Consider the following 25,375-nt stretch of genomic DNA (forward strand, 5'->3'; position numbering starts at 1 on the left):
TTATTAACTCAATATTTATACATGTATTTTTAAAAAGAGAAGTGTGTTCACTAAGCAGAAAAAGAGAGTATGTACGTTTGATTAGCAAGAGCTTATTTTTCATAAGCAGCAAGATACCAAGTTCCATTAACTAGCAGAACAGTTAAATATGATTAAATGCTACTGAAAATGTCTATAGTAGCCTCTAAATCGGGAGACAGCAACAATTACAAGCGCTGAGGGGAATCTGTATATGTACAGAGATGGCAGCAGTTGAACACATATCGTGGAGTTGTAATTAACCTCCATTAAATTAATATACATTTGTTTCCATTAAAAGTCTTTCATTAAATTAACACACATGATTTTTTTATTAGGTCATCTAAACTAGTTTTAGTCAAGCCTATAACTAAATTATAAAAGAAAGACGATTAAGTATGAGGTATGACTAGGATGACACACATAGGATGATAAAATCAGCTAGGAGCAAATGAAAGGAAACAGTTAACACTCATAAAATAAGCAATTATTTACAGGGCTATAAGATGTGGAAGTGAAAGGATGGAGGAGGAAGAGGCAAGTAAAAGTAGCACAAGTGATCGCAAATAAGAACAGCCCTATTTTAAATAAATGAACCAGATAAATTATTCAATTTCCTTTCCTAATACCTAGCACTGCAGGAATAAGAATGTTGATGGAGACAGATGTGGGGTGTGCTAAGGGACAAGTAATTTTGAGATCTGCATAGATAGGACAAGCCTCAGTGAGTAGCTGATAGCCAGAGGGTAACAAGATAACAAAGAACTGATTCTACTTTACCCAAGTTACTTTGTCTGCTGTCAAACCATCATTAAGGCCAGGGATTTTATGCATCAGGTGTCCTTGTCCACAATTCAGTGCCAATAATAAACTGGCTTCTAAGGGATGTTGAAGTTATGTCCAAGGATAAACCACAGTGGTATAATAGAGCAGTAATATTAGATGTTTCTTGAAATACAGCTAAAAGGGGAAGGCCCTGACTTTACATCATTAATTTCTAAGTATGTTCTTCAAAACACTAATTCTACAGGTATTATGACTCTTCCTATAGTCCCTGCAGAAAAGAGTTCTATGGCTAAGTAAATTTGAGAAATGAATTAAAATTAAATAGGGCTATTTGCTGTAGGATTTTTCACTATTGTAATGGGTGTGTGTAGTGAATCTTCCAGGGTGGTTAGGGGGTAGACTATAAAGTATTTACCAAACTTGATTCACCTCCATTAATGAAGCATCTCTGAGGATTAGTGTTCAAGGGAACACACATTTTGGACAAGAATGTCAAACACATTTCTGTGTTGGATATAATTGGAGCTATTTAAGGTTAAGAAATAATAAATACAGCAAGAACATGTTTTAGGAATGGTAATGTTCAGTTAAAATATTAATCTTCTGAAAATAATATTTAGTTAGCACTGAGTCAGTTTTTAATTTGATATGGGGAGAGAAAGCAAACCAAAATAGATATTTTCTTACAGATAAAAAGTGAGATGGAAGACTTTACTATTAAACATATTAGACAGAAATACAATTTGTGCTTACATGTGTCAAGAGAGTAAAGGATAAGAAAGGTAAGAGAATTCTCATTTTCACTGATTCACAGGATGTTTTGTTAAAGGTCACACATCATTTTAACATATTTTCCATTTTTTAAAAACCTAGCACTTACCAAATTTGTATATCAATAACTATGATCATATGAATGTTTAAACTGTAAGGAATTTTAGAGATATCTGTTTCAAGGTTTTTACTTTATTGGTAAAGAGACTATGACCTGGAATAGGTTTAAAGGACTTACCCATAACCAGTCAGTTCTCAAACTGTGCCCTTCTGTTTTAAAAAATTAAAGATAATTTGTTCATTGTATTCCAATACTTATGTCAATAAATAAAATCATATTCATGATGAAATTAAATTTTAAAAATGTTTTAAAAACTTGAAGTTACATATGGATGGAAACAAAAGTGCATGTAGATATATGTGGACATATATGCATTAACCTATCTATACACATGTTTTTACCTGGAATTGGTCAGATGCACATGTGTTCATTTCTGGTGACATGGTGGTTGTCTGACCAATGGAAGCAATTTTTTCTGCAGCAGATAGTGGTTTCAATGGTTCCTTGGTGGGCTCTAACATACCCTGAAAGAGTCACATGAGGCATTAACTGGGGTGGGGGATGAGGGGTGGGAGAGATCAATCCATAAACTTTACAGGAGAGTTAATCTAACAGAAAGCAGAAAGAAAAAAAACAGGTCATCTGGAAAGTACTAAAGACACAAAGGAAATACTCTTAAATTTTGTATGGAGAAAATCTTCTAGTACTACAATGGGAAATGCTTCACACTATTATCTTTGGAATCAAATTGTTTTGAAGTAAAACCTTGTATTTTAAGTCAGATTCATTTTAAAGAGCCTAGTTATCACTGAAAAAATGTGATGGGAGGGCAAGGATAGAAGGATGGGGAAGAGGACAGCATAGTAGTTTATTACATCCAGGCCCTAAGAATCCAACATTTTTGTGTTTCAGACACAGAAACTACAGTGATGAGCACCCTTCATACACATTACATTGTGCTGGTATTCAGAAAAGTGAGAACTGATTCTAAAACACACCATGTAATGTGATGATGTCTACATGCTTCCTTTAGTATGTAATTCCTGGAACTGGTGAAGCAGAAACAGGGGGAAATATCTTACATTTTATAGGGGGAAACAGCTTACATTTCCACTTGGTATGTTATAAATCTAACAAACTTTTTTGAGTAAAAAAGGAAGACATTCAGAATGGGAATAGAAACAAAAAGAAAAAAAGCATTTTGCATCAAAATTCTGTAAAACACTAATAATAATGGGTAATAATACAGTTGTTAAAGGCCTTAAAAGCCAAGTGTATATAGACTTTAAAATATTTGATAAACTCTTGAGTATTTATCAACCAGATGAACAAGTCTCTCTCTCTCTTTTTTTTTTAAAGATTTATTTATACAAGAACCGGGGTGCAGGCCAGAATTGCGGGAGGGTGAGAGAATTCACCATTGACAAAGCAGGGAACAGAACAGGCAGACTGATGAAATACACTGCTGACAGGAGCAGCGGGCGTGACAGGAGAGGTCTGTGCACCATGTGGGACCCTTGCCTGCCAGCTGGGATCGAACCAGCGCTGCAGAGGCTGTGGACAGCTTCACAGCACTGCGCTCAACTGCCTGTGCCATCAGAGGAGGCCCGGAACAAGTCTCTCTTAACTGGGGGTGGGTGGAGCGGGAGGCAGGAATCAAAGTTGCTAAGTCAGTAATGTTAGAATCTATAAATTTCTAAAAATTGAATTTTCAGAATTCCCCCTAACAAAAAACTAAAATTAGAACTACTGTATGACAGAATGCTCGCACTTCTGGGTATCTCTCTGAAGAATACAAAATTACTGACTCAAAAAGATAAATGCATCTCTATGTTTACTACAACACTATCTACAACAGCTAAGATAGGACAACAACCTCAATGCACATTGACAGATTGCTGGATAAAGGTGATGGGGTGTGTGTGTGTGTGTATTTTTTTAATGGAATACTACTCAGTTATAAGAAAAGATAAACTTTGGCCATTTGCCAAAGAAGGAATTGGAGGGGATTATACTAAGTGAAGGAAGTTAGAAGGAAAAAGAAAAACATTGGATGAGCCATGTATATTTGGACTACAAGGAAACAAAGCAACTGAACAGGTAAAACAAAATAATAATATATGGTTATAACCATATATATTATACAGACTCTCTAGTGTATGCTTATGCAAGGACAATGCATGTGGTGAACAATTACTGTTTTTATCTAACTTTTCTAATGTGAACTAGCACCAAAAATCAGTGGTTCTCAAAATGTGATGCCCAATAAATAGTTTTTACATCATGTGGGAACTTGTCAGATGTGTAAACTCTTGAGCCCTAACCCAGACCTACTAAATAAGTAATTTGGGGGCAGTGCACAACATTCTGTGTTTTAACAAATCTGCCAAGCAATTCTGATACACATGAAAATCTGAGAAAAAGTGACTTAAAATTATTACTTCATGTATTATTCCTCTAGCTGAGATAAAAAGATAACAAACACTTCACATATATAAAGCACCATGGGAAAATTTAAGTATAGCTAAGATTTGAAATCAGATATGAAGAAGACTGTTTCCTAATATAAGGCATCACAATGATGGAGAATAGATATATCACTGAATCAACTTTAGTATCAAAAACTTATAAAAGTGGTAAAATTATTACTAATAAAGATTACAATTAAGGTAAAAAAATAAAGGACAAATATTAGTCTATAACTCCTCCAAAATCTTGTAGAATTGCCTAATGTGGTAGCCTACACATAATCATTAAGGTTACAACTTCCGGGCCTCCCTGGTGGCACAAGTGTTAAGACTCAACCTATGAAGCTTCGCAGTCACTGTAGCATGAGTTCGATTCCCGGCCAGCCAGGGAGCAACACACATGGCGCAGTAGACCTCTTCTAACTCACCTTGCTGCTTCCCTCGGCAGTGTACTTCAGTCAATCTGCCTGTTCTGTTTCCCCCGCCACTCTGTCTCCGGTGACTCCTCTCACCCCCCACCCCCACCTCTGGCCTGTACCCCAGCTCTTGTATGCATAAATAAATCTTTAAAAAAAAAAAAAGGTTACAACTTCCAACTCAATGAATGAAAGTTCCTACAAAATTTAATTCTTACTTCCTACACACAGTGTAACGTATACACACTCCTTGAGAAGAAAAAAAAAAAAAATCCAAATATCCAAAAAGTTAAAAACAAGTTCTAGATTATATTTACCTATAACAGAGTGCAGGAATGATCAACGTGTTTTGAATAGAAGACAGTTAATTAATTAAAAAGGAACAGAAACTGATAAAAAAGTTGACGCACAGGAATTTTTTTTTTTAATTCCATGAAACAGAGAAAGCTATAAAAACAAAACAGTACAATTCAATATCAATAATTAGTTCTAATACATGGAAAAAGTTGGAGTTGGGGGGGGGCGGAGAGGTCAAGTTCCACAGCAAATTCATTTTCACATGCACATAAATGGTTATATAATTTAAATTCCATACTAAGGGTTTCTTATTTTTTTCTTTCTTAAAAATAGTATTTCTTCCTTATTTAAGTTATTGGTGAAAGAATTAAAAAATATTTTAATTTAATAGATAGGCCATTTTTATTCACCAATAACTCCAAAACACACCAAAAAAACACAAACACATCAAACTTTAAAAGTATGACTGAATCTTGACAAGGTACACAATGAAAATTCCTCAGATATTCTGACCTGGTATATCTGAAAAAAGAAAATTCAACACATTTAAAAACATTGATGGAAAAAGTGACGACATCTATCCCGGCTCATTTTCATTTACTATAATTTGCATTTCCAAGCTTTTATATCTATCCATAGCCTCAACATTACATTATTTAACACTGACTATAGCTGGATTAAAACAAATGCTATGTAGATTTTCAGATACTTGAGGTTCTTCTTTTTAAAAAGAAAATGAAAAGGAAAAAGAGTAACCTGAAAGTGCATTTTGTAAAGAGTTAAGTGCACTAAAATTACTAAGATAAAAGTAATTTCTCTTTAAAACAGCAGTGTCTATAATTAATGGAATATAAAAAATGTCCTCAGATCAAGATTTGAAGGGAGTTATGAGATCAAAGAGGATACTGTATTTATCCTTCAATGTTCCCACACTAAATGGCCCCTAAAATATACTTTCCACATCATGCTAGGTAAGATGATTTCACAGAATAAATGCAGCATCGATAAATACATGGAGAAATATTTTGTACTTACCAACCCTGCTGCATACATGGGCACTATAACAGGCTGCTTCTTATTGCCCGTGAAGAGCTATACATGTTAGAGAAAAAGAACAGATATTCAGTGAATGATCTGTCATACAATGAAAGTTTCCAAAATATACTTGTAATACTTTACTACATGCATGTAAGTGATAAACTGAAGAAAGTGTCAAATTTCCCTTACAGAGTTATATTTTTGATTTCCTAATCCAATTCCTTTAACCTGGACTTCACTAATTCTTTCAATAAAGAAAACACTAAATGTTTTCTAAAAATAAGAAATAGTGGGCCTCCCTGGTGGCAGAGGGGTTTAAGTATCAGCACTATCTAGCTATCGCCAGCCAGGGCCGTCTGAGTTCAATCCCCAGTAAGGAAGCTAACCTACTTGGCCTTTCCTGTCTTGCCTACTGCTCCCCTCAGCCGTGTATTTCAGTAGTTCTGCCTCTTCTGCTCCCCATTCTATCTCTGGGTGAATCCTCTTAGCCCTGCACCTCTGGCCTATACCCCAGTTCCTGTATGCATAAATAAAAAAATAAATAAAAATAAGAAATGTCCATGAGAGAAATAGTTGGATATTATTTAAAAGCTAGCATATTCAAAATATGCCAACATTTAAACCAACTAATATTTATCTGAGGAATAAGCTTATCAAGTTTTAACAGAAGTGTAACAGAATTTAAAAAATACCCAGAGACTGATTAAAGAATTTTCCAAGGTACTAACAAACTCACAATGTTTCGGGTGTCTATTCCCAGGGAGCACAAAAGCTTCTTGTTGCTATGGGAGCCACCCCACTGATACTGCAAACCATGTGCATCATGGATATCCTGTAGCTCGGTCCATACATCCAGCAGTTCCCTGCAAAGACCACAATGAAGCCACCAATAACATTTCTCAATAATTTTTACCATGAATTCTACTTTTATTTTTTATTTATTTATGTTTGAATTCTACTTTTAATACAACTGTGAAATACACATGTTCATCATCTTATGTCAAACTATTACCTGAATGAAACCAATAGTCTATACTTATCATTAGAAAAGTAATTAAGTTAAACAATTTGGAACAGTATTGCCAATAATCAAGCAAAAATTTAGCCTGTGTATTATTCTTTTTATTGTAAAACAAAAACATTTAAAAGGTGGAAAGTAATCACTCCGCATTCTACCATCTTACTACAACTAATCAGTATTTATGTTTTTTCCTTGAGTCTTAATCCACAGAAAATTGGGATTAGAGCATATATATAATTTTGTATGCTTTTTTTCAGATTTTAAACATTTCCTCATCTACGGATGTACCCTTTTCCATAGCTGTGTTATATTCTACTATACTGCTATATTCTACTATACTACTATTCTACTATACTTGGCCACAACCCTATAGATTTAAATAGTTTTTACTATTTGGATCCTACTTGTTAGTAAGGCAATGAATATGTTGCTGTATTTATGGTTTGTTTTGCTATGGAGTAGTATTATTTCCATAGAATGAATCTTTTGGAGAGAGATTACTGGATCTAAGAGTATGAACTATCTGTATAACTACCATATATTTTAAAAATGGCTTTAAGACAGTGAAAAATAAACATTTTTGTCTCCTCTTTTCAGAAATTATCCCAAAATAAAAATAGGACGCTAAAACAATCTCAATCTTTAAGATCTTTAATGAAATTAGGAGGTAGTTAAAACCCTATACCAGTTTTAACAGAAGTATAACAGAATTTAACAAATATTAGGATAAAGGACATGAGCTGACTTAGGTGAATGGAAGAAGGGATCTGCAGAGGAAAACGCCTGTAGAGATGGAGTGGAATGAAATGCAAGAAAGTAGTCCAGGAACGATAATATTTTTGAAATTATAATTAGAAAATCAATCAATATCCTCTAACATCCAATAATTAGTTGGTGTTTAAGAAAAAAAGACAATGGAGGGAAGATTACTGCCAATACAAGAAAAGTTGCCAGATTAAAAGGTCCAGCCCTAGTGCTCAGTTCAATGAATGAAAAAAGAATCATACACAAGATACTTCATTTTAAAATTTCAGAACATCAGCAAGAAAAGATCATAAATATAAATGTTAATGTGAGGGTAAAATAAAAGTTTACTTCCAATGCTCTTTTTCTCTCAGGAGGCTATTAAAGGATTGTTCCTCCAAAATGGGATCTAAGTGAAGGGAAGTCTTAACACACACAATACATGTGTAAGAAGCCTAGAATGAATTCATTCCAAGTTAGAATAGGAAGACAAAGGCTCTGGGGTAAAAATGTAATGGCCAGTCTTATATTTTCCATTGCAAGAAAAATTCTATTAACAGGCTGTTGGGAAGAAGAGGGTAGGGAAAGACTTAGTAAAGACAAAGGCAATTTTTACGTCCAAGGAAAAGCTGAAAAACGGAGTTTGTAACGTCTTTTAGCACATGATTCTTTAAAACTTAATACAATGTTTTAGAAATTAATGTGTCTGGATAACTTTATAAATTAGAACAGTTGACACAAACAACAATACATATCATTTAAAAACTGTCCACTACTTACCCACTTTCAGCTAAGGCCTCTTTTGTTTTTATTTGCAAGGTGCTTGTTTCCAGCAAGTGCTTTAGGGAAGTAACTTCTTCTTCAGTATCAGGGACAAATATGGAAGGAAAACATGCTTCGAAAATTCTCTCCAGGCGGTTTAATAAAGCTGTCTGTATCAAAACCCCCCCCAACAAAAATTTATTTTCATTTATCTAATTTTAGTAATGTGATAGCTTTATCATCAATACTATCATAACCCCCTTGACTACTTAAGAGAGAAACAGCTGTTATAAACGATAATCATGGTAGTAACTCTATACGTGGTACTTTACAAATATAACTTGTAGAATTGTACAGTAAAAAAGCAACCTCAAAATTTGAATAATCTTCCCAAAGCAAAACCAGATACAAACAAAAAGCCAGAGCACATTCATATTCTTCCCACCATAGTGGGATGTTTCTTACTACGAATCATGTACTCTAGAGTTAGGACCAGTAAGACTGAATGCTTATGAAAATTACGCTATTACAGTTGAAGAGAATCTTTTTCTTTTCCTGACATGAACATTTAAATTTTGAAAACCTCTTTGAAATATCTTTGCTGGTAACAGATCAAACCAAAGAAAGAAATAATGTCTCAATTTTCACTAAGAAATTCAATGGTTTATTTACATTTTGATGATTTGTGTTATTGTTTAAAAATTTCATTTCTCTACTCTTCAATGGTGTTTGTGTGTGTATGTATTTTTTAATAGAATACTGCATTTTCTCCATGCATATTCCTATAGTATTTTCACCAAGAACACTGGCATTTTAGAGTATTCTAATTAAAACTTGTTGGGTTTAAGTTAATTTACATCTTTGGGGAAACTAGGTTTATTCCACATTTACAACCTATAGTGATATTTATTCTCACTTTTATATTTCAGATAAATGTAAAAACTATCAATAAATTAAGGCTTGTTGGAAAGTTGTGTACTACTGAAATGATACCCTATGTATAAGAAAATTCCCATCATGACAACAATTCCTGCCAAATGACAAAAAAAGCTATGCTTATTGTTTAGTATAGTCAGAAGCCAGGAAAATAAAAAACAAGAAAAAATTTCACAAATGTATTTTCCAAACTCAAATCTCTCTTTTAGAAGCAGTATCATGCAAAAAAGCTCAATAGTGCCTAATTAGTCTCAAGGTACTCTTCTGTTATCTCTACAAAAGTTACTCTAACACTGTCATTATTTTCATATGTAATATGGGAAAAGCTCCTCAGTATCAATTATGAACCTACAGTAAAGAGTAGACTCGAGATCCCAAGGCTTGTGAAACTTGAGTGCATCAAGGGGACCTGCACTTAACTCACTTCAACAGAGGGAATGGACAGACATTACTTTGAAAAGGATCAGATAACCATCTAATTGGAAACCTGATGAGCACTGGCTCCTCTTGGGCAGAGAAGGTAAACAAAAACTCACATATCACTACATTTTGTTTCTCTGTAAATTAAGTCTTTCTTATATCCTCTTTATTATTCTGTTAATGGGATAGGAAAAAAAGTACTCATCAAAAGAAGAAAGAAATGACCCGAAACACATCCAATCATTTGGGCAATATGACACATAACTACCGGGGGGCCTTAGGCTCACCAGAGAGCAAATTCTCAAATTAGTGTAACATACTCAAGGAAACATTGTATTAACCTAATGACCCCATTTTTTAACTTCTTCTCCAACCTTTTCTCATAAAGGATATATATTAGGTGGAAATTAGAAAGTTCCATGCCTTTAGGATTATGTATTATATTTGATTCCTTCAAATCTTTTGTTGAATGAAGTACAGCAGGGTTTGGTAATTTTTTCTATACAGGGTCAGATAATAATTTTGGCTTTGCTGGCTATCCATAAGCAAGTAAGTATGGGTGTGTTTCAACGAACCTTTATTTACAAAAATAGGTGGCAGGATGCACTTGTCTCACAGGTCATAGAGTTCACTGACCCCTGAGGTAGAGCAATAAAAAAATAACAAATAACGATTCAATAACCAGAACCTGTTAATGAAAGAGCACCACTTACCATAAGGAGGAATGCCTCAAAAATTCAACATGAAAGCAGCTAAGAGTTAACAAAGATTTTGATTACAATTAGATTTTCTCTGATATATTACTCTTAAAAGTCTATCAATTTCCAACCATTAGAAGACCAGTTTGATGGTAAAATAGTCTCTTAAAAAAAGCTCTTACTACTATCTTGTTCATGGTAATAAGCAATGCCAAATTTCATGTACTATTAGTTAATTTCAGTAATGATGTCTGATGTAATTATAATACCTCAACAGAGAACTGTGGATGCAAGGGTTGAGACTCAGTTTCTGGATTTATAAATTGGAGATAGATGGACAAAGAAATAGAGAATTAAACATTTGGCACCCAGTGTGTGTTCATGAAGTGGCAGCTTTTATCATCACTGTTGTCATTATGCAGAGATACATACAGACACAGTGGCCTGCTGGGAAATAAATGTCTACACTAGGCTCAAAGCTCACTAAGGATATTTTCTACCACTATTTAGGCAATCTAAATCATTATGAGAAAGTTGTTTCAATGTATACATTTCTACCATATTATTGTAACAAAAAAGTAAGTAATCCATGTATTTTATATCCTCCCCAAGATTCTTCAATAGAGGTAGAAAAAAATGTACCTAATGTTAAAATGTCTATTTTTAAGAGTTGCTTATATAAATAGAACCTGTAACTGCTGTTCCTTGTGGACTTTAAACTCTGGAAATTGATGAACATTTTAGTTGATCTGTTGGCATTTGTGACTTAAATCTTGATCACATTATGAAGTACAAAGGATGTAAAGGACACACTGCTGTGTTTAAGAGTGCTTTACTTCCCTGGAAGCATGATAAAGTTGAAAGTTCAAACATGTGATGGAACACAGTCCAAGTAGTTTGGTACAAGATCACAGTCCAAGAACAGGGTCAAGAGTGTAACAGAATGTTCAGAAGAAGAGAAACTAAAGGACCTATCACAAGAAGTTTCTCATGTGACCAGGAATACAGGTTTCTTTTAAGAAACAGATTTTCCAGGGGCCTCCTTTTGTGGCGCAAGGGGTTAAGATGCAACTATGAAGCTGTCCTCCACAGCCTCTGCAGCATGAGTTCCATCCCTGGCAGGCAGGGAAAACCCACATGGCACAGCAGACCTCTCCTGACTCGCCTGCTGCTCCCCTCAGCAGCGTACTTCAGTCAATCTGCCTGTTCTGCTCCCCACTGTGTCTCTGGTGAATCCTCTTACCCCCCATACCTCTGGCCTGTACCCCAGCTCTTGTATGCATAAATAAATAAATCTTTAAAAAAATTAATGTTATAGTACATGTGGACTTAGATGTTAAATTCCTTAGGTTATACTTTATTTTTTTAAAGATTTATTTATTTATGCATAGAATAACTGGGGCAAAGGCCAGAGATGTGGGCTGGGGGAGAGGATTCACCAGAGACAGAGTGGGGAGCAGAACAGGTGGATTTTACTAAAATACACTGTTGAAAGGAGCTGCGATGAGAAAGGAGAGGTCTACTGTGCCATATGTGGGTTAGCTCCCTGGTTGGGGATCAAACCCAGGCTATGGTGGTGAAAGCGCTGACACTTAACCTCTAGGTCAGCAGGGAGGAACTAGTGTTACACTTTATTAACTGGAATTAGTGATAAAGTCAGACTGGCTGAGCTGTAGCTTCCTTTGGTAGATAAAGCTGCACAGCAGCCTATGCAAAACAATCTCAGTAATATCCAGTCCAGGAAAGTGAGGGCTTAAATTCATCAAGAGATGAAAAGATGCTCTTTGAAACATAGAAATTGCAAAAATCTGACATGGTACATTGTAATTTTTATTTAACAGTTACACTGTGCTGATCATGTGCTAGGCATTATTCTAATGTAGTTCATTTAAGTTCTTAAGAAGCATGAGGAAGATAATAGGAATATGATTCCCATTTTTTAGAGAAAAATGGAGAAACACAGAGATTAATTTGCCCAGTCACATGTGGGGAGGCCAAATCCTAACTGAGGAAGTATAGCTTCAGAGTCTGTATTCTTAATCATTATATAATGTTGTTATCAAAGCAGTTCTAAATTCAAATTAAAAATTACAGGAGTTTTGAGGGCAGGGACTATGTCCTATCTTGATTCTGCAGTACCTATGCTTCTGCAGTATCTAGGTTCCCGTGGTACCTAGGAATGTTAGCTAAATCAATGTGCACTAGATTAAAAAAGAAAACAACAACCAAGTACTAACTAATTTAACTTGAGTCGGCAGGGGGCATATTTGTCCAACTTATGAAAATGTATTTTATTGTATGTCATCTAATTATTTTTGTACAAAGGTTGGACATGACATATATTACATGTACAATACAATACAACATTAACTTACATAAATAATAATGGCTGAAAGTCTTTATGTGATTGATGAATCTTTTAAAAGAAACCCTTCAAGATGTATTACTGGTTCCACCTTACACATAAATAAACTAAAGTACAGGGAGATTAAGATAATAAACTACATTCTCATGCTGGTATGATGCACAGCCAGGATATAATCTGAAGTTCAATTCCAAAACTTGCTTACTTTTAACCAAATCATGCTTTTACTCACTTTTTGTGGTCTTTCAAACATTTCTAGCCATTAGATAAGGAATTCAACTTAACTACTGAGGTGATCTACACTTAAACCAAATTATTTTACTGAACATTACAAAGAATGTTTGTTTTCAACAAAGAAAATTAAAATTTTTACTAAAGCATGAATGCTACACTTGAAATTAATGTGAATGTAACAAAACTAAGTGCAGACATTTAGCATACTACTTAGCTGAGGTTACCACAGCAACTAAACAACAAATAAAGTAACATTCACACAAATTACTTGAATTTAAAATGCCTTCAACTCTGAAGTCAAAGAGGAAAATTAGTTATCAGTTGTCTCTTAGATATGGAATTAGGAAACTTATGACTGGTTAACTGAGTATCAGTTTATGTAATTCAGTCCTTTCATTCATACAGGTACCAAATTCTAACCCTGCCAAACAGCAGCACACCTGGCTAATGAACATTTTAAGAACTCGAGGCTCTGATAAATGTAGGGTTGAGAGTCAAATGCTCTTCAAGGCAGGTGTCAGACTACTTTTCTCTATTTGTGTCCAGCGCTAGGAAGCCAAAGGAGGATTTCTGCTACTTGCACAGAAGTGCACGTGTGCTCACGAGAGACCCTACCTGTCAAAACTATTCTGAGAACAGAAACAGGCCAAAGCAGCAGCTTTGCTCTCAAAACAGTTCCACAGTTTATACCCGTACACACATACATGACACACACACACACACACACAAGCCAGAAGCAGGGGTACTCCCAAACAAACCCTCATTTGCCTTCTTGTTACCTTCCACTAGTTGGCATCCTTGAAGGCCATTTTGAACCCAGTAAGTTCATTTCTGAGGTTATTCAGTAGCAGCTAAAAGTTTACATGAGCACTTAAAATTTTCAAGACACTGTGCTAAGCACATTTACATGCATACTATCACTTTATCTTCATAATGAGAGTTCTGAAGCAAATACTATTACTATTCTCCAAATCTAAGTTTCAAATGCAAGTTAGCGCTAAACCTAAATTAGAATCCAGTAACGTGACCCTGCAGTCTTGCTTTTAGCACTATATTATATCCAGAGTTGACTTATGCAGAGACATAGGGCCTAGGGCCCACAGTAATTTTAGAGGTTCATGAAAATGTTTTAATATCTAATTTAATGTTCTCAAGATCATACAATTAGAATTTTAGAAATCTTTTACAGGGAAGGGGCTCACAAAAAATATACTACATGTTCACTCACTTTCTCTTTCCAATATTCTCCTTGCTTGTCTACGTGTTTTCCTATGGGGTCCTTTATTAGCTTGAATGTCCTATAATTGTTTTTACATTTTTCAAACCAGATAGAATTTTGGAAAGCAAAAATGCCTAACTACCCTAATTTGTCAATAGGTGCATGGCATCATATATGAATTCATCTGTATTCATCACCAGTTCTGTCATATCTCCACATCTGGGGTTGAGGGAAGAAAGTCCTGGAGTATATAAGCAACTATTTCAGTTTACCTCCCAGTGCAAATAAGTCACATTATTCAGGGTAGAGCTTTCCAACTGTTAATGCCTCTGGCACACACAGGTTACAAGTTATAAAAGTTATCTATACTGTTCCCTCTTGTGAAAGTTAATTTTATGGGTTATCTTGTGCCATAAGGTGCCCAGACATTTGGTCAAATATTATTCTCTTGTGACTGTGACAGTGTTTCTGGATGAGATTAACATCTGAATATGTAGACTGAATAAAACAGACTGTCTTCTCTAATATGAGTAGGCTTCATCCAAGCAATGAAGAAATCTTTTGGAATGTAGATCTTGGGACTTCTCAACTTAATTGTGTAAGCCAGTTTCCTACAATAAATCAATCCTATCCCCCTACCCCCACCCCCCTTTCCTCCTATTCATCCATTCATGCTCCTATTTGTTGGTTCTCTGGAGATCCCTAACACACCTCTATTTTATAAATGACTATACTGGAGTATGAAAAAAATCAAGAGTATTGTAAGGTTCATTCAGTTTTCCTAAAGGTACCTAAGACCAGTACCTATGATCTTACACTCTAGTTCTTATTGTCAATCAAATGCAATATCTCCTTTAAAGTATCTTGTATTTAAGGCAATAACTAAAATTTCTTCAACATTTCTAGTTAGTTTTCTTCCTTGGGAACAGATATTGATTAATGGCAATAGTTTTAATATTTATAGCATCAGGTCTAGCTCTTAAGTGGAAGTTTAGAAGAAACAAACAAAAAAAAAATCCACTGGGTAATTTAATCTTCCATTTAAGAGGATACCTTATGCCTCACCACTATTAAATATTAAGTAAGATATCAAGTACAATATACAATTGTATACTTATAAATCTCAATTTTAAGACATAAAACAAGAGTGACCACCTGTAATATTCATCATGCTATAAAAGATGGTTTGCCACCATCTGCACAATTTCTGGATAAATTTAATAAGTTTTTTTAATCTATTTTGACATTAAAGTCCCAAATTTCAAATTTTCTAAGGGAAAAGTAACAAAAGGAATAGCTATCCAAATACTTCAGTAAGCAAAGAGCGATAAGGCCAAAATCTTAAGTCTTAATTTCTTTTTAAAATTCAAATACAATTGACATCTAACATTATATTACTTTCAGGTGTGCACCGTAATATAACTCTATATATGTATACAGGTGACCCTTGAACAACCAGCATGATTTGAACTGCCCGGGTCCACATGCACAAATGTAGCCAACTGTGTACGTTGGTGAATTTGCCAGGGAGTCCTGAAACCAATCCTTGTGAACACCAAGGGACAACTGGTAGGTAAGTTTGGAGGAGTCAAAAATTATACTCAGATTTTCTACTTACAAGGGGAGAAGTATTGATGCCCATAATCCCGAGCTCACTGTTACAGGATCAACCTATACTGACCACCATGTCTACTAACATTCTTCACCATCCATAGCTATAACTATTTTGTGTGTGATGAGGACTTTTAAGATGTACTTTTCTTAGCAAATTGCAAATATATATGATAATATTAATACAGTAACTCTGTTATATGTTACATCCACAGGACTTATTTATAATTGGAAGTCATAAAATTTTGTTGCTTTTTTTTTTTTTCAGTCATAGGCAGATGATTATATAAATGAAGGTGAAAATGTAGAATTAGTTACATGTAGAATTAGTTACACTCATTTGAGAATGCTGACTTTTTGGTGAAGTAATCAGTAATTTTAGTCTCAAAATAACATAAGCCTAAGTATTAGTCTCTTTCTTTTTGCGACACTCTTATTTAAAGCTCTCAAAACAAATCTTCATCTAATAACATTTTCCCAGTAGCATTATCAATTAGATGGCTAATAAGAAAAAATGACTCATAGCTTCTTTTTCTATAGCCAATTAATATAAAGAGATTATTTACCAATTACCTAACTTCTCAAGTAACATCCAGAACAATATTTAAACAGTTTAACAAATGCTAAATGCAGTGCTTGTGATATTATTTCTCTGCCATACAGCAAAGAAAAATGCTTTGGCGGGCCTCCCTGGTGATGCAAGGGGTTGAGCGCAGGCAGCGCTGTGAAGCTGGCTACAGCCAGCAGCAGCATGGGTTCGATCCCCCTCTGACCAGGAAGCTACCCACATGGTGCGGCAGACCCTTCCTGCCTTGCCCACTGCTCCTCTCAGCAGTGTATTTTGGTCCTTCTGCCTGTTGTGCTCCCTGCTCTATCTCTGGTGAATTCTCTCACCCTCCTGCACCTCTGGCCTGCACCCCAGCACTTGTATAAATAAATAAAAAATCTTAAAAAAAAGAAAAAGAAAAAGAAAAATGTGTTGGCTATTTCAAGCAGGATTTCTCTCTAGAAAATTGGTTTCTTGCTAGAAAATTAACAGGTTAAAAAAGAAAACTTATATAATAGCCTTTTGGAAAAAAGGACTACTTTGAAAGTAAGGAGGGTTTTTTTGCGGGGAGGAGGGAGCATTTTGTTTAGCTATAAATCTCAGCCTAAAAAGTGAAGAACAGTTTGGCATAATTTGTACAATATTTGTCCCCATCCCATTTGTATAATACAAATACCACTACTTGCCTTTCTCTATAACTTACAAGAATGTTAACAAGAGAGTAAAATACATTAAACTCTGGCTTCTCAGGGAAAAAAACTCACTGAAGGGATTATAATATTTCTTAATAAATGTTCATGTGTGGCTTTTATATGAAGGCTTGATCCCCCACCCCAGGCTTACTGGACCCACATTTGAGAACTACTTTGACTAAGAACATTTTATAAAAGTTTGAAAAGTTCTTTTTTTTTTTTAAAGATTTATTTATTTGTACAAGAGCTGGGATACAGGCCAGAAGCGTGGGAGGGTGAGAGGATTCACCAGAGACAAAGCAGGGAGCAGAACAGGCAGACGGACTGAAGGCACTGCTGAGGGGAGCAGCAGGAGAGACAGGAGAGGTCTGCCGTGCCATGTGGGTATCTCCCTGGCCAGTTGGGAATCGAACCCATGATGCAGAGGCTGAGGACAGCTTCACAGTACTGCGCTCAACCCGCTGTGCCACTGGGGAGGCCCAAAAGATTTCTTCACTGATTCTTTTCCATCTAAGTTACAACTATAATAAAGCTGCAATAATTGATTGTTCTCATGCAAGAAAGATATATATATATATATATACACATATTTTTAAAGATTTATTTATTTATTTATACAAGCATTGGGTATAGTCAGAAGCGCGGGAGGGTGAGAGAATTCATCAGAGCCAGAGCGGGGAGCAGAGCAGGCAGAAGGACTGAAGTACACTGCTGAGGGGAGCAGTGGGCGGCAGGAGAGGTCTGCACGTCATGTGGGACCCTCGCTGGTGGCCGGGGATCGAACTGGCGCTGCACAGGCTTCGCAGCCCAGCGCTCAACCGCTGCGCCACTGGGGAGGCCCAAGGAAGATATATTATTAAAATGTTGAGATTTTTTGTTTTGGAGACTGCAAGAAGGAAAGTACTGAGAAAGAGAGACCTATACAATGTCATATATAGGGAAAAGTAGAAAAAAAATTTGAAATGACAATTATACCATTTGTCTGAATTCATAATATAAAAAAAAACTGTTCCCATGCTTGTTAATTGATCTAACTGAGCTCTGATTTAAAGGCTCTCACAACATCCTGTTAAAGCAGAATCTGGACAAAATCACTTGATGATGCTCTGCTCAGGGTGAATTATTGCATTCAAGTAAGATGTGACAGGAAAATAAATAATCTTTAAGTTTTATCATTAAAAACATAATGTGTAATGCCATGAATATGTGAGAACTTCTGTGATGTTCCCAACAACGTACTGACTATGAGAAACATTTTGAGACAAATATTAATGAATCTAATTCTCTCCTAGAGTTCTAGATTAATGTACTTTCCAGCAGAATCTGAAATATGAAGAAACTGCAGGCCAAGAGACTCCTTCACAACAGGATAAAAATGGATATTATTTCTAACTCAGTCACTTACTCAGCAGGGCTTGTCTATTTCCCTACTCAGCTTCCTTCCAAACTTCTCTTTCAGCCCCTTCTAGCAGTTCCTCCTTTCCAATATCCATCTCTTAAATTATACTCATTTTGCATAACCCATTCAGGAAAAATAAAATGCCGGAGGACTGGGCCAAACAAATATTAGGAAATCTTGCCACATCTAAACATTTGTTTTAAATGAAATAGAATCATATTACAAATTTCTTATTTTTCAGTATTTTTTTCACGCATTAAAAATTTATCATCATTTATCTTTATAAAAGTCCTCTGAGGTAGGGCCTCCCCGGTGGCGCAGCGGTTGAGCGCTGGGTTGCGAAGCTGCCCGCAGCCCTCTCCTGCCGCCCGCTGCTCCCCTCAGCAGTGTACTTCAGTCCTTCTGCCTGTTCTGTTTCCCGCTCTGGCTCTGGTGAATTCTCTCACCCTCCCGCGCTTAATAGAAGCTTCAGAAGCTTGTATTAATAAATAAATACATCTTGAAAAAAAAAAAGTCCTCTGAGGTAGATATTTTCTCCTTTTTACAGACTACTGAGTTCAGAAGCAACTTGTCCAAAATCATGAAGCTTACAAGAGGCTGAGTCAGGATTCAAATTTAGATCTGGAATACACTATAAAGCCCATCTGCTTTATGATCTCCTATATCCAGTTATCAAAATAATACATAAATAATTTCTATTAACTTGTGTAATGCAAAATATTTTTGAAGTGGCTATTGTTTTAAAAATTCATTATCCGATAATATTAAAAGTTCAAATGCTATAAAATGAACATCATCCAAAACCAATGTCATCTTATACTCTAGTAAGATAAAACTAAATTGGGAGAGGATTAGGTCAAAACCATCAGTCTTCGCTTTGCATTGCATAATTAGTTCACACATTTAAAACTGCAAGCTTCTGCCTTAACAATAAATTACTTAATAGGAATAATACACATTAGCCAAACCATGTAATAATTAAATTAGCAAATTAAACTTCAGATACTCAAAGTCAAATGAAAAGTGAGTAGCTATGCACACTGTCTGGTAGTACCATAATTTCTACAGTACCTTAATGTATCAAAGGTTTCAAAGCAATAATGTACAACCATTTCAATTTACACTCAGACTCTGGAATTATTTTCAATTGAAAATGGTTTGCTTAGCAAAAGGTAACTGAAGAAGAAGTTTGTAGATTCTGATTTCATTCTCAGTATCTTTAAAATAAGCCTGTGGAGCAAGTGATACAGTTATAAACTGTCAATAAAATGCAGTGATTTTTAAGGGAATATTTTCTTCCACACTCCTGGGGTCCAGGTTGAGGAAAGATGACTTGCGCTGGGTATAACTAAGGACTGGGTATCATTAGGGGCTACTGCAGGTTAAAATAAATCCTAATATTTTCTTCTCTGAAGGAATTTGGACCAGAAAAGGATCAAGTATATGGCTTGTGGGCAAAGATACTCTCCGTGACATACTTACTTCCAAGAAGTAAATATAAATTTACATTTGCTAGATATTTTAAGCAAGTAAATACAACCATAGTAAGTTAATTTATGACTGTTTCAAACATTAAATCCATTTCACTCACACCTTTACCATCCCAGATTTTCTAGTAGCTGATATTTATGAGGTCCAAGTCTGTCTTTTTCAAATTATTTATCTTTCAGTTCCCTATAGTCTTTAGTACAGGTTGAGGTTTCAAATTCTGCTTGGTTTCTTCTGTAATCAAAACTATATTGAAGGGCCTCCCCGGTGGCACAGCGGTTGAGCGCTGGGTTGCGAGGCTGCCGGCGACCTCTGCGGTGCCGGTTCGATCCCCAGCTGCTCCCCGGCCACCGGAGGAGGGTTCCACATGGCGCGCAGACCTCTCCTGCCACCCGCTGCTCCCCTCAGCAGTGTACTTTGGTCCTTCTGCCTGCTCTGGCTCTGGTGAATTCTCTTGCCCTCCCGCGCTCCTGACTGTACCCAGTGCATGTATAAACAAAGAAACAAACAAACAAATAAATAAATAAATAAATGCCTCTATTAAAAAAAAAAAAAACTATATTGAAGTCTCTTAGGTCTTTCATAGACAAAATTAAGAGACATTGTTTTCTGGAGCTTTAAAACATCTTTGAAAGCTCAGTTTAGCTAATTCTTTTAAAAATCATTGTAAAGGTAAAAAGTGAAGGATTCAATGGGACAGTTGATTAATTAATGAATTTTTACACAAGTGGCATTTATAGACATCAACAAAATCAGGCTGGTGAATTTCTGTAAATATTAAAAAGAAACTCACTGAGACTGAGCATTGACACAGAGCTATATACAAAATGTAGTCTAAAAATCAGGCAAACTATATAAAACAGTTAGCCGGCACCCAATTTACAAATACTTTTTGAAAAGCTGAATAAGAAGTCTCCGTAACAATCAATATATTATACAAAATAGATAAATTTGGTAAATACCTGAACTGAAGTGGCTGATTCTTGTAAATGGTCACCAACAACTGCTCCTTTGGGAGTTGTCAGAGGGACATGGTGCATTGTGGGGGTTCCTGGAGTATCAATCTTTTCATCTGTCCTATGTGACTGCCAGGCCTCCTTTCGATGGTAAGATTCAGTAGCCTGCTGGTCTCCAAAGGCAGCCCAAGAACAACTATCTTTCTGCCCATCTTCAAAAGCATTCCAATCTACAACTTGGCTAGGACCAGCTGAACTGAACTCCGCAAAATCATCAGAATCTTGGAAAGTACTACAGTCATCTTGAATATTTGGCACGGAATCAAAATCTCCAAACTCACCTTCTTGCCCAATCTTCAGTTTTGATACAGGTTCAGTGCCTATCCCAGTAGACTTTCTTGCCAATTTACATCCTTCTGATAAACTATCAGAAGTCTGTTTTAGATCTGACTCAGTAAATATAATTTCCTCTTGACAAGAAACAGCATTTGTATCCCCAAATTCTCCAAAGTCATCACCTGGTTCACCAAAATGTGGAAAGTGCTCTGAGGATTCTTCAAAAGTGACATCGCTCATTGAATCTTGAGTACCACTAACAAAAGGTGGAGTTGTGCCACTTGCTGTGCCAAAGTCACCAAAATCATCTTCATTGGTATCGTTGCAAGTCACAAAGTCATTACTACTATCATCATTTTTCACACTTATAGAATCATCCAAAACACTTTCTTCTGTGGGATCAATGCCGGGGTTTTGGGAATTAATAAAATTTCTACTTTCTTCTTTGGAAGAATCAACTTCATCAGAAGTTTTAACTGAATTCATGCGTAAGTCAGAACATTTAGGAGTAAATAAGTCAAGTTTTGCCTCAGTTTTACACTGTTCTCTCTTACTGGTTTCTGAATTATCAACCGAGTCCACCGAACTCCAACTCTTTGATTGGATGCTTGAATTTAGAAATTCATCCTGTTGCGATGTTGGAAGGCCTTGTTTTTCAGTACTGAAACCTCTGTTACTCACGTTTATTTCTGAAACACAAGGCTGCTCCTCTCCATCAATGTCTCCTTCATTATCAAAGCTTTTACCCAAAGATACTTCTTTTACAGAATTCAGTTCACTGACTCTATTAATTTTATCGTTTTCCTGAATGGTTAGGGCATCTCTGTCATTTAAAACTGCACATCCTACTTCTTCTAGTTGTATTCTCTCATTTTTTGAAAATGTGGCAAAATCTGCAAATTCCTCAGCAGGACTAGGTAATTCAGTACTATGAGTGCTAAGAGGTTTTTGTCCTTTTGAATCAGCTACATTGTCTAGATCATCTGTTCCCTGAGGATTTACAGTTTCCAATACTGCAAACCCATTTGTTAGAATCTCCAGACAAGGAGGCTTTTCACCATTGCAGCTCTCTAACCGCTTGGTTTGATGAACAACATTCATATCAGTTCTAAAATCTCCTGGAGAGAAACTTTCAGGTGTTTCAACATTCTGTCTCTGCTCCACCACTTTATTTAAATCTACTGAACTTTCCATGCCATCAACAGAAGTAGCTAAAGTTTTAGATATTATTTCTTTGCTGGTGGTAGAAAGTAAAACATCAGACTGTTCTTTCACAGAAGTTAGTTCAGCAGTGATGTCCTTATCATTACCATTTTTAACGGATTTAAAGCTTGTAAGGCTATCTACATTTTCCGAGAAATCATGAATTGGCATAAAATGGTTTGAAGGTACAAATTCTTCCTTGGGACGAGTATAATCTGGTGTATCAAAATCAACAAACCCTACACCAGAAGGGCTAACTTCTGAAAATCCACCAAATTCCCCAAATTCATCGTCATCATCATCCTCAGCTCCATTGTCTAGTGGTGGCGGGGATGAAGAGTACATTCGAATGATGTCTGGCTCCATCGTTCAGTTGCTTTCAGATAATTAATTTACACCTGTTTAAAGAAAAAATCACATGTAACAGGTCTTTCAAAATTCTCTCAAAGCTACTTCAAAACAATGCAAATTTACAGTGCTCTGTATCTGTCAAACTATTTTTCTCTTAATACTACTTTGCACAGCTATAATATACTGGCAAAAAGAAAAGTAGCACATTACTGAATCCGGGGATTCCAGAAATTTCTACAAATGTGAATGTACAAAAGCACATTTACAATATTCTCTCTTGGGACACTTCCTTGTTCTCTTAAGCTCTCTATCAAGTTCACTGAGAACTTAGGGTTTGCCATATGAATCTTCATTTAAAATGACATGAAAATTTTATCTCTAATATTTTTCTTACTTTGCTATATGATGTTTATTTCTGATCCAAGTAAATTTGTTACAATGATAAACTTCTATTGACACATCATTATTACTCAAAGTCCATAGTTTTTCAGGATTTGCTCCTGGTAGTACACATTCTGTGGGTTTGGACAAACGTATAAAGACATGTATGTACTATCACATGGAGTATTTCCAACTGCCCTAAAAATCCTCTGTGCTTCACCAGTTAATTCCTCCCTATCTCCAGTCCCCGGCAACTACTGATCTTTTTACTGTCTCCATATTTTTGCCTTTTCCAGAATGTCATATAGTCAGAATCATACAGTATGCAGCAGGTATATACTGTGACTTGCTTCTTTTACTTAATAATTTAGATTCACATAACCATCTCTTCAGTTGGGGTAACTGTTTTATCAATATTAATAAACACCCCCATGTTGGGCCTCCCTGGTGGCGCAGCGGTTGAATGCTGGGTTGCGAAGTTGCCGCAACCTCTGCAGCGCCGGTTCGATCCTCAGCTGCCGGGCGAGGGTCCCACATGGCACGCAGACCTCCCCTGCCGCCCACTGCTCCCCTCCCGCCCGCTGCTCCCCTCAGCAGCGTACTTCAGTCCTTCTGCCTGTTCTGTTCCCTGCTCTGTCTCTGGTGAATTCTCTCACCCTCCCGTGCTTCTGACTGTACCCAGTGCTTGTATTAATAAATAAATCTTTTTTTTTTTTAAAAAAAGAAACACCCCCATGTCACCATAGTCACAGCATTATCAAATGCTTCCCTAAATCCTAGCTCTTGACAACCAATGACTTATCCTCCATCATAGGTCTATGTAAATGAATCATATAAAATATAACTCTTTGAAGATTTTTTCCACTCAGTACAATGCCTTCATGGTCTATCTATGTATAAATAGTTCATTCCCTTTTATTGCTAAATGGTAATCCACTGTATAGAGGTACTAGTTTGTTTTTCCATTTACTCCATGTAGAATGTTTGGGTTGTTTTCTGTATTTTACAATTATGAATAGAGCTGCTAAAAACATTTGTGTACCAATTGTTACATGAACATGAGTTTTCATTTCTCTAAGATAAAAATAACCAGTGTGTGAATGCTGGGTTGCCTAGGAAATATGTGCTTAATGTTAAAAAAAACCTGCCAAACTATTTTCCCAAGTTAGTTTTTAAAGAGTCAAAACAATTGATATTTTCATTTATAACTTTATTTTTCTATCATACAAGGTTAAGATTTAATAAATATTCACTTTTATTTTTTTCTCCTTTTAGAGGCTTTAAAAAAAAAACATTTTTAGTACACCTAGAACTTATTTTGGCATATGGCCTAAAGTAAAGGTCTATGTGATTTTTTTTTTCTAAACAACCAAGCAGTTATAAAACCATTTATTGAATAATCCTCTCTAACCCACTAATTTATAGTATCTTCTTTTTTTAATATTTAGTTTTTAAATGGAATGTATGGCTGGGTTGTTGTTCCTCTGTACTAAACAGTCAAAAGTGCCATAAGACAGACCTAAGATTAAAAGTAAAGGAAGGAGGAAAAAGAATAACTATAATAAAGAAAAAATCAAAATCAACAAGCAACGATAAACCAGAGACACACTATGCGGGTGGGGTGGGGAGAGTAGGGATTGGGGTCAAAATAAGGGGGGTGCAATTGTATGGGGAATAAAAAAAAATAAAAAAAAAGTAAAGGAAGGATTAACAACCAAATCTAGCTCATAAGCAATGAATACTTCCTAAAATTCATAGTTGCTAAGTTACATACATGAGGAAAATGTTTACTACAAAATCCAACAGATTTTTGCAAGCTATAAAAAAATTCATAATTTTATCCACATATAGATCCATGTAACTATGAATGTACATAACTGCTATGAATGTGCATAACTGTCCCCACTCTTTACCCATCCCTGTCTGTGGGCATCTCTAACCTATTGTCCATCTCTACAGTTTTGTCAATGCAAGTGTTATGTAAATGAAATCAAACAGCATATAACCTTTGAGACTGACTTTGTAAACTCAGTATAATGTCCTTAAGTTCCAGCTGGTTGTTGCAGGTTAATCAAATTTATAATTTTATTTTTCTATCATATAAGGTTAAGATTTAATAAATATTCACTTTTATTTTTTCTACTTTTAGAGGCTAAA

General features: G+C 35.7%; 1 protein-coding gene across 7 annotated transcripts in view; it reads right to left on the reverse strand.

The window, feature by feature from the left end:
* Nucleotides 1-22,852, reverse strand: part of AFTPH (aftiphilin) — a gene marked incomplete at both ends in the record, with an annotated part of 38,380 nt that extends 15,528 nt beyond the window's left edge. For 3 of the 7 annotated variants that reach the window (XM_084235941.1, XM_084235940.1, XM_084235939.1), the window contains 5 exons: nt 2,038-2,160; nt 5,853-5,909; nt 6,592-6,718; nt 8,401-8,552; nt 20,954-22,852. In XM_084235941.1, coding sequence (XP_084092067.1) covers nt 2,038-2,160; nt 5,853-5,909; nt 6,592-6,718; nt 8,401-8,552; nt 20,954-22,852 — 2,358 coding nt within the window. The remainder of the gene's footprint in view (nt 1-2,037; nt 2,161-5,852; nt 5,910-6,591; nt 6,719-8,400; nt 8,553-20,953) is intronic. The other 4 variants (XM_084235943.1, XM_084235942.1, XM_084235945.1 and 1 more) reach the window with 2 other exon arrangements.
* Between the last annotated feature and the right edge of the window lie 2,523 nt (nt 22,853-25,375).

This window comes from Talpa europaea (assembly GCF_964194135.1).
Source record: "Talpa europaea genome assembly, chromosome: 6".
NCBI classification, from domain to species: domain Eukaryota; kingdom Metazoa; phylum Chordata; class Mammalia; order Eulipotyphla; family Talpidae; genus Talpa; species Talpa europaea.